The following is a 16725-nucleotide window of genomic DNA, read 5'->3' on the forward strand; positions in this document are numbered from 1 at the left end:
CATCTGCCTATTCAAACTATCGCTTGTCCCTTTACAGCTCGTCCTTCGCCCGGGACGCTTGCGTCGCATTACGCAGCCTAAACAGGCCAACGCTGTGCCTGTCGACCTGAGCTTCCCAAACACCACCCGGCGCGAGGCGGCCGACCTTCTTCCCAAACAAGGCCGGGTGGTCCTGGCTCAGCCCCTGAGCGTAGCCCAACGCCGTGGCATTGTACCGGGTGACGCTGGTGCTGTTGGCGCCGATGCTGGTGGCGTTCCCGGCGAGGACCGACGCGGCCTCGTCGTCGCTCATGCGATTGACCCACAAATCGTAGACGTCGTAGGGCGTCGACAGCTCCGGGGCGGGCAGGTAGGTGCCGGCCGTCGCCTGATCCAGAAAGATGTCCTTGGCCGTGGCGCGCATGGTTCGTGAGCTGTTGGCGGCGTTGATCAGGGCGATGACGGTGTCCCCATTGTTCATCACGCGCGTCCAGAGTGCAACCTCGCCTTGCCCGTCGTCGTCGACGTCGTCTGTAATGACCTCTCGCCACTTGCGCACCGCCGAGGTGCCAGTCACGTCCTGGTTCAGCGCGATGACGGCCGGGTTGGACAGGATCGAGAGGTGTGCGGGCGACAGTCCGGGGATGTTGGTCCCCATGAGCAACGGGGAGGACATCATGGCCCACATGGAGAAGTGGAGGACGTATTCCGAGTCTGGAGGTATTCAGCGTCAGAGGTGCCAGGTTCTTTTCTTTTCTTTTCTTTTTTTTCTTTTTTCCTTTTTTATACATCAGAGCACATTACCCAAACTTACCGCTTTGTCCGCCGTTGCCCACCTCCAGCATGTCCATATCGTTAAAAGCCCCGGGCTGGGTCCGCGACGTAATGGGTGCCATCTTGTTCAGAATATTCATGACGGAGCAGTGGAAGCCGGGCCAGTTACACGGCGTCTCTGTGCATGGACAGCGCGAGTCGGGCCGCTGGAAGCTGTCGTAAATGTCTCCACTCATGCGATAGCTGTTCGCGATGGTGTAGGCCCAGTCGTACGGGTCGTCGTTGCCCCAGTTGCACATGGCGTAGACCATGGGGCGGCCCGTGTTGTTGAGAGCCTTGGACATGACGTTGTACCGGTTGAAGCTGAGCTGGGGCGTACCAGACTGGCCTTGGTTGTAGCAGTTGTCGTACTTTAGATAGTCGACCCCCCAGCTCGCAAAAGTGTCGGCGTCCTTTTGCTCGAAACCCAAGCTGCCCGGGTAGCGGCCGCAGGTGAAGACGCCGGCGGAGCTGTACATGCCGAATTTGAACTTCATGGCGTGCAGCTTGTCGGCTATCGACTTCATGCCACTTGGGAACTTGACGGGGTTGTGCAGCAGGTAGCCCGACTCGTTGCGGCCGATGGACCAGCAGTCATCGAGGACGACGTAGTTGTAACCCAGGTCACGCAGACCGTACGTGACCATCGCCTCGGCCGTCTTGAGCAGCAGCTCCTCGGAAACGTCGCAGTGGTATGCGTTCCAGTTGTTCCAGCCCATCTGGGGCACTAGGTTGAGGCCATTGTACGAACTCGCCCCAGGAATCACCACTTCTCCCCCGGCCGTGATGTAGGCTGTGGCCGAGGCGGCTAGGCCTGCCAACAAAAGACGGACCGCAGAAGCAAACATCTTGGGCAAGTCTCGGTGGATTGGCGCAAAAGGGGACTTGAGGGTGTCGGGTTGAAGAGAGAACCCTCACCTCCGCATCAACACCGATCCATCATATATAAGTATCAAAGAAAAAAAAACATTCCAAGGAATTGTAATCTGGCATAGCTTTCTGCGGGGTTAAGAAGATTGCAGATTTTTATTTTGCTTTGATTACTATAGGGGATCGTCATCACCCATACCTTGCTTGGTACCTCGTGATGTGAATTCCACCAGATGGAACCCTGTTTACTTGTTTATGATGCGGTAGTACAAATATCCCCACACGGTTTCCCCGCGTCGTTCAATCGCGCGTCGGAGCCGATGCAGGTTGGGGAAAAGAAATTTTCCACACCGACTAATACAACTCCGCTATGGAAAACTCTATTTTGCAAGGTGTACCTGGACCATGACGTCGTCTCCTGTTGACGCTGGCTAGGTTCAGGTCCAAAACTAGGTAAACAGAGATTCCTGGTGTCCATTTCACGTGAGTTATTGGCAATATTTAGCCCACGACACTTTGTCAATGTCGCCGTTGCCTAGGTCCATATGCTGACAAAACAAACCACCAACCCTTGCCGCATACAACACGTTCCTATGTCTTCCGAGTTGACCCAAAGAAAATCTCAGCTCGGAGCATTGGCGAGAGAGCAGAGACCAGATTTGATAGATTACATGGGAACCGGAAACGCTGGTGGAAAGGCCTGCCACAAAGGCTGAGAAAATGTTGCGCATGCGCATCACATCGCCTTTATGTATATTGGCGATTTACAAACACGATTAACTATGCAGACTCGAGGAGATGCCAATAGGGCGCGGGCGAGGCTTGTTATGTTTTCATATTCTATCCTTGCCAGCACTTATAGGTGTCACCACTGGCCATATTTACTCGGACAACTTATAATCCCACGCGCACGTAGAACGCGGAACCAAGATCCCAATCATCCCATCACCACCAGCATATAAATACACTGGTGCTTGGGAGTTTCAAAAGTATAAACAGATATCACGCCCTGTGGACGGCAGTACTGGCTTCCCTACATACGTGTCTGCGCATCAAGAGATACGGACAGCTAGCTAGGTTGAAGTAAACAAACAATATCAAACCTCGAGGCACCGAGAGCCAATATATGATTGAAATTTAAAGTTGCGCAGGGTCCAGGTAAACTTGATAAGGTTTCTGAGACGCGTCTGGCGCGCTTACCAAGCGCGGGTGCCGAAATCTTATTAACCTTCGAGCACAGCTACTAGTCTAGAACTAGATATAAAGCTAGCAGGGTGGTTTCGTGACGCGAGAACACCGGTACCTGATTGATGTTCCGTTGCAGGGCGGACACTCCCGCAGCGCCATCAACGAGACCACAGCCCACTCGGCGCTGCTGCCTTGCAATCAAGAGGTCCCTCGCATATGCGCGGGGATGGTGAGGAAATTAAACTAGTCGAGCACATGCACCTCGCCGAGGTGTGAGTCCAGCTTCTGCAATCGAAAGTGAAGGTGAGCCATGGGCACGGGACTGCAATGGTGCCTCGATAGAATTTGTCCGTTCCATTTTGCCTTTACCGCCATCCCCCACAAGACTGTAAAGAATCGTCGCGACTAGACGATTCTCGGACGAGCCTTTGGGGCTACAGACAATGGCTCCATCATTTGTTACCTCATCGTAAGTAAGCGGATAAAAATGCCTGCCGAAGAGGAAGCGAGGGAAGAGAGAGACATGAGTAAATCACACTGCTTAGTTTGGTGTACGACACCTGTTGTTGTCGAAATAATAATCAAGTCAATTAGGTACTTGCCAATTTGGCATTACTATTGCGCTATACCGAATGCATTCGACGCAGCAGCTGGTGGACTTTTGGGAACCTTGATGGACACTTGAGGACCTTGATGGCCACCTGGGGGCTGGGCGGTGGCTCCGCTCCTTCTTACTCGGGTTAAGGGGCTTGGGGGGAAGATCTTGGGCAAAAGGGAACAAGGCCCAAAATACAGGGGCGTCCAATTCTCCATCGGAATTTAGTAATTAACATTAGGATTTTCGAGGCAGCAAGGTCCTGTCATGTTCCAACGCAACCAATGACGCCGGTGATTTTGAGATATGCTGGAGAAATATGGGCTGGCAGCCAAGACGCCAAGACGCGCTTATGCAAAATTGACCCCGCGAGTGGCCATCGCGATGGAGCTTTTCGGAGGCGCAGCTTTCTTTGGCTGCCTCTGTGCCTGCATCTCCGTGATATAATCCCGCAGATTCTTTCGACTATAATACCGACTTGTTGTGCCTCGCTTCAAATCAGATTCTGGTTTCCTACTCGCTCGCTCTGCATTGCCCACCAGCTTTCAAAAGACCACGTCAAAAGAAGTCGCAGCTCCGGCGTCGTCCAGCCATTCTCACCGCCAGCACTTCCATCAAGTCAAAAGCCACTCTTTACAAATTACAAATTACAAATTCCAAAAAAAATAAAAAAATTAAAAAAATGAGGGTCTCTCAGATCATTGCCATCTTCGGCTTCGTCGCCGTCGGCGTCGCCCAGCAACTCCCCCCATCCCCCACCGCCTCGGTCGGTTGCGAACCTCACGATGACCACTGGCACTGCGACGGCCCGCGCACCACCTCCGCGTCGGGACAGTCCGTAACCGCCGGCCCCACCGGCGTGACCACTGGACCTCCTGCCGCCAGCACGACCGCCACCTCCAGCCACCACCACGACCACGACGATGACCACGACGACGACCATGACCATGACCATGACCATGACGACGACGACGACGACCACAGCAGCGGCACGCGTACGCTCCCGCCGTCGCCCACCGCTTCTGTCGGCTGCCAGCCCCACGGCGACCACTGGCACTGCGACGGCCCCAAGACGGGCAGCGCCGCCGCTGGCGCCACCACCACCGGCGCCACCACCCCGAGGCCTTCTGGTGGTGCTGCCTCTTCCACCCCAGCCCCTGGCGGAGCCGCGCGTGCTGGTTTCGGTGCCGCGGCTATCGCTGCTGCCGGCGCGGTCCTGATCCTCTAAAAGCACCTTGGCTCTTGTTGGATTGCAATCTTCATCTTGTCTTTCTTCTCCGTCGGGTCCTCGGGGGCTATGGTTTCCCGGTTCCGACCAGTTTTAATAATGTCCTTTTACGAACAAAATGCGATGGATGGGTTCATGGCTGGGAGATATCCTCTTGTCCTTGTTTTATTTTATTTATTTATTCTTCTCTACTTGGCAACGCCCACTCGCCTCAATTGGCAAAACGTCAACCGCAGGTGAAGCGCAGAGCAATTGCTTTAATTTACCTGGAAACATGGTCTCGAGAATAGCAATTTGATTGGCCTCCGTAGCTCTAGTGTCTTAATGGCAGAAATTTAGCCGTGCCATGGATGCAAACTTTACAAACTATCTCACTGCCCGGCCAGATGTGATGTTAAGACGTGTACCTCAGGCTAGGTAAGGAGATTTAAAATAAACTCCAAGTCCTGCGGGTGCAAAGAGTTGGTTGCTCGTCTCGATGTGGTGCAGCTTGAGTAGTCGGCGACGAATAATCGTGCCGTGGGTAAAAAAAAAAGGGAGAGAAAAGAAAGAAAAACAGAGAAAACATAACCTCCTTGGAGGTTCACAGACATCCTATCTTCGGCTCCACAATTGTAAATCTGGCGAGGTTGCTGTTTCTTTTTTGGCAAGTCCATAATAATGCTAGTCTCTGGGTTCACCCCCGAAGCACAACGCTCCACTAATTGAGCATGGCTCAGATGTGGCTTTGCAATGTATCTGCTGGTCCACACATGGATATACTACATTCTTACAATGCAAACAAATGATTACGGGTATACTGCACGTTAAAAGATTTTCAACCATCTGCACCATTTGCACCACTTTTACCATTCGCAGTACAAAAAGCAAATGGGTACATTGACAATGCGATTCTTTACAATGCAATTCTTTACAGTGCGATTCTTTACAATGCGATTTCTGCGTTGCTAATAATAAATGTAGTGTAAATGCAAAGGGGACATAACAACCTCAGGGCTACTATGTAATTGACCTTTGGGTTTGTAACTTGAAAAGGTTATATATTATTAATTATTTGCATTGAGCGGTATCCATATACCCGCAGATCAATCAGTCCGTGGCATTGAACCAACACAACTCTAATACAGTTCTCCAATTTTACAGTTCCTATAGTATTAATTAATATGACAAATCAATTATCCTTAAATTATCATGAAGAACCGTTAAAGTTATATAAACCCCATGTGTTAAGAGACTGGATCTGTTGGTATTTCTCCCAATTATCATCCACAGGCCGACATTTGATTTTTGCTTTCAAATCCTTTAGCAACCGTCTATTCTTTTAAACTTTCGAGAACACCAAGTACGGAAAACTTCCATTTGTTAGTACCTACAGCTCACAAGTTTTTAAACCCCCCCCCCCCCCCACAAACCCAACGTGTAGGTCAAAAACTTATAATAACCAGATTTAAACAACAGAAAGTTCAATATGAAGTCCGCAACAATTTTCGCTACTGTTGCCACCTTGGCCCTCCTTCCCTTCGGCGCCCTGGCAGGAAAATGGCGATGCAACGTTAAAATATATAACGACAAGCGCAAATATCAGGGCCAGGCTAGCGATGATTGGGGCGAGACCCTTACGATCAGAGGCTACACTTGCTATACCGATTCCTACTGTAAAGCTAGCTGCAATGGTTTGCCCGCTGGATGGACTGCGGAGGGTACCCAGCTTAACTAACTGGTAGTACCGCATCGTCCCTTTTGTATTGGAAGCTCCGAAATTGGCCAACACTTATCAAATGTCTAGAAATCGCGGTTTTCGGCTTGGGCAGTTTCAAACTTTCAATCGAAGGCTTATGGATGGGCGTTGGCGACAGTTCGATACGTTTGGTTACGTTCACCCTTGACTTATTTGGCTTTGATAAAAACACTTCATTCCTTTGCCTTTTACAATAAAATTCCAATATGAGCGATAGTTAGTCTATATATATATATATAGTATACGCTTCATATTTGTATACGAAACTCTCCGGCTTTTCCCCTTCCGTACTAACATATGCTGGAAATTTCTCATTTGAAAATTGAAATTGTCGTATTTAGCATGTGGTGCGAAGACGCAATTCTCCTGTTCTCGGGAAATGACATGTTGAGTTTAATGGAGGGTAGCGTTTTGTATCTCGGTGGCGCCAGGATATCTACTAGCCGGTGTTCTTTGTCTACAACGATAACCACTCGATGGTAAACGTAGAGACTATTTGTAAAGCATGACGCCGATTACGCGAGGTCTCTTTTTCTTCTTAAAGTGTTCTCAGTGGGCTGCAATGCGAGTAATACCATGCCATGCATCAAGAAGTGAAGCATCATCCAAAACTTGTCTGTCTGGCAGCTCAGACTGGTTTATACCCGAATTGGCGGAATCAACAAAACGGCTAGCGAAAGACATGTGGCCCGATGAGGTATCGACTGGACACGCGGGCAGGTATAAACACCGAGACCGGGAGAACCTTGGAATTCACATCAACAAAATAGGATTTGTCCATGACTAACTACCTCGCTAGCGACAAAAGTCAGAGGGAGAATGAGCTGCGAGGTCGGGGGTGGTGCCTGCGAGCAATTGGGCCTGAGGGCCCAAGAACGAAGATGTGTTACCATCAAGGAAGGCCTCGGCATGGCCTGCGTGGCGCGGGCTAGGAGAACAGACATAACACGTGCTTACCGACCGCTTGCAATACATGGGTCGGAGCGATGGGGACAAGGGAGGCAAATCTAACCGGTTTGTTGGAATGGAGGTTTATGACTTCAATTCATCAATTGAATCGATAACTCACGTGCGATGCTGCACGTAACTCACACTAGACTAGACCGGGTGTCCCAGAAATAAGCAGGCCCCTGAAATGGTCATCTCACTTTTGTCTTTAATCGCAATAACCATCCAGCCATATTATTCTTGCCCAAGGTACAAAGTTAAGTTTGGTTTTTCTAAGTTCCTTACGATTTAAATTCGGGAAAAAAAACTCTCAGCTTTTATTGTGGTACTAACGTAGAGAATGCTAGCTAGATCTGAAAAAGAAAACTGTAGAGAAAAGTTCCAATGTTACCGAAGGCCAAATGTTTTATTCCACGGTATATTTGCTGCCAGAAATACTGGGTGTACCGTCGTCCGACACACTAACAGTAAAATATTTTCCACGGATGTTAAATTCTCTGGATTCCCCCTTTGGAACTTCTACCCAAGTAATTCTTTCACCCTTCTTCAAGATAGTAACCTGTGTGGCCGCAATACCGAGAGCTTGCATCGCAATAAAGGCGATAGTGATAAAAGTGGTTGAGGAACGCATAATGGCAACTAATTTAATTGTATAAATTAGCAGGTTATTTGTAGTAATAGGGTAATGGGAAGGACTTTTTACCTCGAAGCAAAAGTAAAATAATAATAGAAAAGTAGAAATTGGAAAAGGTGTTATATTGGTTGGAGTGTTATAGTATGCGACTTTAGATTCTTTGTTGTTAATGAATTGGAATGAGTTGTGTTGGGTTCGAAATTGTTAAACAAAGACGGAAGACCGTTTACTTATAAATATTTTACTTTTTTATATTATTAACTATTAACTAATAGCAACTCCATTTGCATCAAAGTCTTCTCCAAAAATAGAATCTTACTAATATTAGATTCTTAAAAACAACGAGGTATTTATATAATATCAAAGCTATTCAAATTTTAAACAATGCATGAAAACTTCCTATCTTTGAATTTCAAAATTTATTTTTAAAACTCAAAGTTCCATAGCTAGCCCGCCGTGTAATTATAGCTTATATATGCATATATAATTTGAAATTCTCAATATAAACATGCGATAGGCCGTCCGTTCCTGGAGCTACTGGGTTATGGGTGGGTACTTCTTGCGGAGCGACAGGGAATAACACAGCGCATCCATCGATGCCTCGTCAGCTCGCTCATAGACGCATAGCTTCTGCAATGTCACTCTTTAATTACATTATGCGGCCCTTCCGAGTCGTAGATAGGAATAGAAATAGGTCAGAACCGGTTTAAATTTATAATTGCTAGTATTTATAGCAGCGTATACCTCGCATTGTCGGCATTCCCGCAGTGAACCTATAAATATATACCCGATCTGATCGCGCACACATATCCCGTGCAAAAATCTATTTATTTTCAGGATAAAATTTTCAATCGTAACTTATTTATACCAAGGGTTTCCCATCTCAACAATCGCTTTTATTCCTTTTATTATCTCAAACGCAAGATATTACTACAAATAAATCCAACACACCAAACGTATATTAATATTCTTACAACTACTTCAAACTTGAACCTTTCGATCACGATGCAATACACTTATTTCAACCTTTTCCTTTTCACCAGCGCCTCTTTTTTCGGACAACTTTACGCCGCTCAACAAAAGGAGCCTAACATTCAATATGAAGTTTTTTTTGGCACTTGTTTGCCGGATGTTAGTGTGTGCATGACGAAGTGGGACGGCAGGTACAACTGCCCAAAGCAAGGCGTTCATAGCTGCAAATCAGGTCTCGACAAGGACAAGACATGCATTGGTATACGCCATACTGGGGTGTTGGGCTGGTTGAGGGATGATATTACCTATTGTGATACGTCAGCTCTTAACCCACGCGATATCCAGTATTGGAAGAATAAAGAAGAGGCACGACTTAAAGCAGAAAAAGAAAACCAACAAAAGAAGCAATAAATTATACCTGGGTGGATATTTACCGAGATGCCTTGTTTGCAAAACATCCATGGGCCCGCACGAAGCCCCTTTTTTATACCAGAACAAATTGCAAACAGCCCAAGCAAGTTCCTCGGTGTAACCAAATAAAGGAGCCGGAGAATGAACTTGGATGAACTAAAGGTTTCTTTTAGCCATCGCACGATTATCCGAACGCAAGACGTTAACAAGTACCCCAGAAGGAGCCAGACGTCACAGGCGCTGGAACAAGTCAAAGTCCACGATCAGGGACAAACAGCAACAATTGTTTTATTCGCGCGATGAAATGGGTGAAGAAGGCGACATCCCAGTGGCGGTATGGAGGTCCAAGACCAACCTCCGCCCATGAGATGACGATATCGACATGACCCAAGCACCCAGCGAAAAAAAGGCATCAACAACCTATTTCGCACGGACAATAACGGAATCTATGTGCAGTGGTAAACCTTTCCAGTCACGACGCCAGTCTGATGCCCCCTTGACATCCGTGGTGCGAGGCCAAATCCGCCTCAGGATGTGCACGGCAGAATGCGGCGGCAAACTCGCCTCGTCCTCGAGACGGTAGTCAGCATCCCTTGTTTTCCTCGCCTCCGAACCAAGCTCCTTTACCACGACCGCCCTGTGGCCCTTGTAGTCCCTCGGACTCGCCTCGATGAGCCACGATCGGCCGAGGTTCCCAACCACCTCCTCGATATGGCCCATGGTGCCGCCGCTGCCAAAAACCCCGCCACCCGTCGTGTGCAGTTTGAGCGAGCGCAGGCCGTCTTCCCGGCCGGGGGGACAGACCGCGGACCAAATGGACAGGGCAAGCGCCTCGTCGACGGCCGACTTTTCAAACGCGAGTCGCAGGTCGCCGTTGGTCACCGGGCCCCAATTGGTCATGCAGCGGTCCCACTCGTCGTAATCCGCAGGCGGGCCATCGCGCTCCCGGTAATATTCGTGCACCTCGGGGCTGCTGCAGTCGAGGGTCAGCAGGGCCGTGCGCAGCCGCGGGAGCTCGCCGACGCTTTGGAAAACCTCGGCCTCGCGCGGGTGCAGCCGTCGCACGGGCACCTCGAGATGCTCCAGCAGCGGGCAGCTGGTGTTGATCTGCCGCACGTGCGCGGGCTCCAGCGTCATGGGGATGTAGTCGATGCCGCGGGCGAGGTTGGCCCGGACGCGGGCAGCCGTGTCCTCGTCGTAGCCGGGCCGGTGGAGCGGGTGGAATCCGAGGCTGGTGAGCGTGGGCCCGTGCCGTCTGCAGATGGCGGCGAGGGTACCGGCCCGCACGAGACCAGACACGAATGCCTCGTCTAGTGGTTCGAGCGACTCGATAAAGTCGGCGGCGCGACCATCGAACTCCACGTCGTCGACGTGGTGCTCGTCCGGGCCCCGCGCCAGGCGGATACGTAGTGTCTTGAGCCGCGCGAACGGGCGATCCAGCGCCATGCAGCGCAGGGCGTCGGCCGTCACGCCCCAGCGGGCGTCGTGGCCTGCTCCGAGGTCGAGGCGGCGCAGGCAGGAAAAGTCGATGCAGCGGCTCCAGGTCTGCAGGAAGTCGGCGTCGAGAGGGTGCGTGCCCGTCTGGGACCAGCAATGCAAAGATGCCTTTTCCATGGTTTTTGTGTCGACGCCTCGGATTCCACGCCATGGTTCGAGGTCCAGGTCCCGTGCCGGTCCGCCGTTGGGAGTGGGCGATGTGACGCCGATTACGCGCAGCTCTTTGAGGTTGGGAGCCAGACCTGCGGCGAGCTGCATCACGGCTCGTCTGTTGAGATGGTATTCTAGGCTGGGCCATTTTTCAGAGCATCGCAATGTGATGCTGTGCAGGCAGGGAGACGTCACCAAAGCCAACTCGTGCTGGTCGGGCGTCTCGGGACTGCGGAGCCCGAATTTGAGGAGATGAAGCTCACAGGTTGGATGATGCTGGTGGGTAGCTTGCAAAAGACAGGGAGGGAACTGGTTGTAGCAGTCGTACAAGAGCTTTGTGACGTGAGGAATATTTTTGATCAGCCCAGCCAGTGGCGCCCACGCCGCGTCCTCATCGTCCGAGACGCTCATAGGCGTGCATTTCCCTTGTGCACTGTAGGTGCAAGGCTCAGTGTCGCCTAGAATCTCGGGGATGCCCGTTCGCCGGAAGAGGTCCTCACGCCGATTATGCTGATCCTTGAGCCACTCGGCATCTGCACCCTTGTTCTCGGCTCCCGCCTCTAGGAGGATGCCTTGAACGTGGACGTGACGGATATGGCAGCCGACGCCCAAAGTGGAAATGGCCTTGAACAGCGCCTCCACCCGACGATGCAAGGCTTCCGGGTCGTAGTCAAAAGTTATATGGATCGCCCGCCAGAGAAAGGTGGCGGCGGCTTGTCGACAAGCCCGATTGGCCAGACCAAAAGATCCCAAGCTCGGGCGGTGCGTCGCGTCAAGAAACTCGGCCACTCTCTGCAGCGTTTCAAGAGGCAAGCTGTCTAAGTTGCCGGCATTCATTGTCGACTTTGTGAGTCGTTGACTGGAGGGAGGCGGGGGGAGCTGACTCGTTAACGCAAACATGAAAACGATCCTTGTGTTCAGTTACAAAAGCTCAAATCCAGTCAGGTGGGGTTGGTTGTTCAGCGCAAGCGAGGGTCGTTGGAAGGCTTGGCATGGCAGCAAGCTGGGGAATCGGCCGGCGCAGTAGGTTGCATTTTAGCTCAAAGCAACTCGATGCAGAGCCTCGGCGATTGAGACATTATTCCATCAAAGCCACCAGATTCTACTAATCTGTGTTTCTTAAAATAAAAAGCCCCTCAGCACTCCATATGTTTGACTTGCAAATCCATTGGTCTTCTCCCAAGCCGTTGATGGTGGGGTGTACTTGGCGCTGAGATGACGCTGCCAAGGCGGTATACGGCATAAAGAACGGGGCCGTGCACAGCTCAGCCCTGCCGGGTTGGCGTTAAGAAAACCGGGAACATGCGGCTAAAAACCAAAAAAAGGGGTCGCTAGTGTGTTGGAGTGGCGTGTCCGTCCAACATGTACAACTAGAACTAGCAAGTCGGGGTTTAGAATCTTACTGGTCTGCAACCAGTTGGTCAAATCTTGGCCACAGTCAGATTTTAGTTTGCAAGAAAAAGTCGTTACTAGAACTAGACTAGACCTAGTATGAGACGAGCCCAACCGGGCAGATATTGATGCACACATCCGGGCTGCAAAGGACCTGTTGTCACCAGCCTCACTGTTGCTGTCTCCACCACGATTACCAAGTCAGACGTATGCTTAGTGGTACAGGCGATCTACCCAAGCATGCTTTTGCCATCTCTCATCTTTACAAGCATAGCATGTAATAGCTTGAGAGTAAGCCCCAGCTGGAGCATTTGTTGGACTTACTACTCTCGCAATGGGGATCATGAGTTTGATGGGCGAGGAGATGATCGCAGCCACGGCTGCCGGTGTATATATGGCGCCAAACAGCAGTGGACTGGTGAAAGAAACCTTTGATGCTCAAGCAAGCACCTTCTACCTCGAGATATATTAGCGTTCCAGAACCAGAACCAGAACCAGAACCAGAACCACAACCACAACCACAACCACAACCAGAATCAACCTCGCTCCCCACGTCAAGATATCATCACTTCAGGCCTCAAAATGCGCTTTACTTCTTTTGTCAAGATCCTAGTCGGTCTCGCCGGGCTCACTGCCTCCCTGCCCACACCGAATACTATTGGTGCAGGCGATGCCATCAACAAAAGGGACGAGACGGTCCATCCACCGCTAGGAGCAGGCTTTTCTTCCCTCGATCGCCGCGCAGGCGTAGGCAGCACGCGGAGGCCCCCATCAACCCTCTCAAACAACCCATCTGCCCTCAACGCAAACAGCCGAGCCTCTACCAGCCGGCCGGGAGGCACAAATACACAAGCCGCAAAGAAGATCACGCAACCCGCCGGTCGCCAGCCGTCGGGCTCCGGCTCTAGGACGAGTGGCGGCGCGAACCCCGGGGGACTGAGCAGTGGTAATCGTCCCAAGGGCATCCACCAAGTCCGCGTCTGCCCCGAGATCCGCAAGGGGCTCTTCCGCCGCGCCGACGCAAACGTCAAGCTCGCCTACTCCAACGCGCCCACGATTGCCGACCAGCCCGGCGAGGAGGTGGGCGTGAGCAACCTCAGCGGCTGCTCGGCCGTCTTCTTGTACTCGGGCAGCACCGTCGTCGCCCTGCACGTCCAGGCCGGCTTGGAAAATGCCGAGACCAGGGGTGTCGTGCGGACACTGACCGGCACTTATACATTCGACTACGCCATAGTGCATGCGGAGGACAGCTTCAAGGCAAACGATATCGAAGCCGCTCTCAAGAAGGACATCAGGGAGAGTAACTTTGTTGTCGCTAAGAATCGCTATACTTACAACCCCGCAGACCGTACTGAGCGGCATGAGTTCGTCGCCGGTTACGGGTCAAAGTCTGTAAGCGCCAGAAAATATAACGTAAAGTGTTAGAGGGGTATATAGCATGCGCCTCTTAGTCTTGGCTTAGAGGATCTCTGGCGACGATGAGGAATGTGGAGTTTGAAATGGGATTAACAGCTTGACTTTTATAAATACAGTCTTTTTTTTTGTTCTTTATCCTTCCTGTCTGGCTTGTTGTTTGTCTCTAACCTCACTCTTTGATTTTCGCATACATATTACACTATTCACCTCGATATCCATGGCGAACTCCCTGTAAAAGGATCTGGTTACATTAGAGCTTTTGCCGTCCGCGTCGGAGATAAACGTGCTTTGTGCATCGGACGAAACTCTAATTCCCTACCCCGGCTTTTTGGTTTTTGGTTTTTTTGCAGCATCCTAATCGCGCAGTTGATATTTCCCCTGGCGCGGCCAACGGCGAATGAAACCCTAGAGTTGACAAAGTTCGGACTAAAACAGCCGCGAAACGAGCCTAGGAGTCATTTGCAACTAGGAATATCCCTCCCTACCTGTCATGACTCTGATCATTTATTTGTCCGTCCCATCACTGTGCCTCGTCTCGTCTGTTCTTAAATGCAGCGTCTTTTCATCTTCCTGGTTTCCTTTTTTGATTTTCGTCTTTATCACTCTCTCCGTACCTTTCATTCTCTTGCGCTGGTCCGCCTTTTTGATCGTCCATTCTTTTAATAGTTCATTCTCTTAGTCCTTTTAATCTATCCTTAATCTTATCAATTAGCCATGCGTCTTTCGGACTTGGGCACTGCTGTCACCACTCTCTTGGCGGCAACCATAACATGGCAACCTTCTGTAGTTGCTGCAGTTGACCCTCTGGTCGACCTCGGCTACACGCGCTTACAAGGAGTGGCTCAAGGCCAAGGAGCCACGCAATGGCTCGGCGTCAGGTTTGCGCAAGCACCTCTAGGCGCACTACGTTTCGCTGCTCCCGCCGCGCTCAACATGAAGGCACCTTTCGACGGCAACGTAGTCGACGCGAGCAAGGTAAGAGAAAAGTCGCTCGGATGCTGGCTGTATGCCGTATAGTTAGTCACTGAGTTATTCCATCAATCTAACTTGTCTTCTCAACCACGAAACAAAAGTTCCGGCCGATCTGCCTGCCTCGCTCAGCGTCCGACTTTACAATGCAGCCCAACAAGCGCTTCACGGTTTCCGAGGACTGCCTCTTTGTCAACATTTTTGCCCCCAGTAACGCAACCGCCACCTCGAACCTACCCGTCATGTACTTCATCCAGGGCGGTGGTTTCCAGTCCCTGTCGAATGCAAACTTTAATGGCGGCGATCTGGCCGCTTTCGGCAACATCGTTGTCGTGCAGGTCAACTATCGCGTCGGCCCCTTTGGCTTCCTGCACAGCAAAGAGGTCCAGAAAGAGGCCAACACCAACGTCGGCCTCAAGGACATGATCATGGGGATGGAGTGGACCAAGCAAAACATTGCACAGTTTGGCGGCAACCCGGCGCAGATCGTCATGGCTGGCGACTCGGCCGGCGCCACGGCGGTTGCTCTGCTGCTGTCGGGCTGGGCGAGCCAGAACCCCCAGACCACGCTGGTCAAGGGGGCCATCATGGAATCCTTGTCGCTGGCCACCCTCCGCACCATCGACCAGGGCCAGGAGCAGTACGCGTGCCTGCTGAACAAGACGTCGTGCACCAGCTCCCCCGACACGCTGGCCTGCCTCCGGTCGGTCAACGCGTCGCAGCTGCAGACGGAGGAGTGCCAGTTCAACCCGAACCTGGACGGCGACCTCGTGCCGGCGTCGATGCTGACGCGTTTCGACCAGGGCCTCTACCTGCGCGTGCCCAACATCGCGGGCAGCTGCTCGGACGAGGGCACCAAGAACGTGCCCAAGGACACCAACACCACGGCCGAGGCCTTCAAGTTCTTCCAGGACCAGGCCTCGGGCGTGCTGAGCAACGCGAGCCTCGACCTCCTCCAAAAGACCTACCTGGACAAGACCATGCCGCTCAAGGACGTACCGCCCAACCGCGCCGTCGACGCCAAGGCGCCCGCGGGCAAGCTGTGGCAGCAGCTGTCGCTGGCGCAGGGCGACTTTCGCGCGCACTGCGTCACGGCGCGCCTGCAAAACGCCATGGCCAGGGACGGGGTCAAGACGTTCAACTACAGGTTCGCGCCCGTCGACGACGAACAGGAGAGGCTGGGGTTCGGCGCCTACCACACCGTCGAGCTCAACGCCGTCTTTGGGCCCAACAACACGGACGGCGACCCGCCCAAGTCGTACCGGACCTCGGGCGCCAACGCCATCATCGTCCCGCAGACCATGGCCTACTGGGCGTCGTTTGTGCGGACGCTCGACCCGAGCCCCATGAGGGCCGCGGACACGCCCGAGTGGAAGCCGTGGACTGGCACGCAGGGCCGCGAGAGGCTGCGGTTCAAGACGGGAGACGTCAACATGGAGCGCATGGAGGACGACCAGCGGAACAACTGCGAGATGCTGGACCCCATGCTGCCGGCCATCGAGATGCCTCAGCCAAAAGAGGTCGTGGTGGAGCTCAACAGGCCGGGGACGAGCTTTGGGAGCAGCTGGGGAACATCCGAGAATTCTGCTGCTGTTGCTGTTGCTGCGCCGGACCGTGGCGCAAAGAAACTTCAGGCCTCCTCGACCCCCTCTAGCGGCGGGACGAGGTCGACCGGTAGCGTGAGATGGAGCGTGCTGTTGCTGACGTTGGCTCCTCTTGCTCCGATGCTCCTGTGAGAAAACAAGTGAGCGTCGTTGTAGCTGGGGATGATTCGGGCGCACGGCAAAAAAAAAAAGCTTTGTCACTACTCTCCGAGAGGAGGGGCTATTGGTTGATTGGACTGGGATTTTATTTTCCTTCTGGATTCGATTGCCCACAGAATAGCACATAGGCGTAATGAGTTTTTCTCGGATGATGGATGAATT

General features: G+C 52.0%; 5 protein-coding genes across 5 annotated transcripts; 3 read left to right on the top strand and 2 right to left on the bottom strand.

Annotated features, from left to right (window-relative positions):
* Positions 1–31: 31 nt before the first annotated feature.
* Positions 32–1640, bottom strand: MGG_09805 (alpha-galactosidase; the record flags this gene model as incomplete). Its single annotated transcript, XM_003720388.1, has 2 exons — positions 32–693; positions 794–1640. The coding sequence occupies 2 exons, from the start codon at positions 1638–1640 to the stop codon at positions 32–34; spliced, it is 1509 nt and encodes a 502-aa protein (XP_003720436.1).
* Positions 1641–3846: 2206 nt separating this feature from the next.
* MGG_09804 (uncharacterized protein) lies at positions 3847–5037 on the top strand. Its single transcript, XM_003720389.1, has one exon. The coding sequence runs from the start codon at positions 4128–4130 to the stop codon at positions 4671–4673; it is 546 nt and encodes a 181-aa protein (XP_003720437.1). The 5' UTR covers positions 3847–4127; the 3' UTR covers positions 4674–5037.
* A 4431-nt stretch (positions 5038–9468) lies between these two features.
* MGG_09802 (uncharacterized protein) lies at positions 9469–12137 on the bottom strand. Its single transcript, XM_003720390.1, has one exon. The coding sequence runs from the start codon at positions 11921–11923 to the stop codon at positions 9797–9799; it is 2127 nt and encodes a 708-aa protein (XP_003720438.1). The 5' UTR covers positions 11924–12137; the 3' UTR covers positions 9469–9796.
* Positions 12138–12900: 763 nt separating this feature from the next.
* Positions 12901–13913, top strand: MGG_15427 (uncharacterized protein; the record flags this gene model as incomplete). The annotated part of the gene is made up of 2 exons (XM_003720391.1): positions 12901–13807; positions 13878–13913. Exons 1-2 carry the CDS (start codon positions 12998–13000, stop codon positions 13911–13913), a joined length of 846 nt encoding a protein of 281 aa, XP_003720439.1. The 5' UTR covers positions 12901–12997.
* Positions 13914–14764: 851 nt separating this feature from the next.
* On the top strand, positions 14765–16536 carry MGG_15428 (para-nitrobenzyl esterase; the record flags this gene model as incomplete). Its single annotated transcript, XM_003720392.1, has 2 exons — positions 14765–14806; positions 14905–16536. The coding sequence occupies 2 exons, from the start codon at positions 14765–14767 to the stop codon at positions 16534–16536; spliced, it is 1674 nt and encodes a 557-aa protein (XP_003720440.1).
* Positions 16537–16725: the final 189 nt, after the last annotated feature.

This window comes from Pyricularia oryzae, chromosome 6 (assembly GCF_000002495.2).
Source record: "Pyricularia oryzae 70-15 chromosome 6, whole genome shotgun sequence".
Classification (NCBI taxonomy): Eukaryota; Fungi; Ascomycota; class Sordariomycetes; order Magnaporthales; family Pyriculariaceae; genus Pyricularia; species Pyricularia oryzae.

What these genes read in the sequence shown, in the direction of transcription:
- MGG_09804 (XM_003720389.1), top strand. Translation starts at nt 4,128, where the DNA reads ATGAGGGTCTCTCAGATCATTGCCATCTTCGGCTTCGTCGCCGTCGGC.
- MGG_09802 (XM_003720390.1), bottom strand. Translation starts at nt 11,923, where the DNA reads ATGTTTGCGTTAACGAGTCAGCTCCCCCCGCCTCCCTCCAGTCAACGA.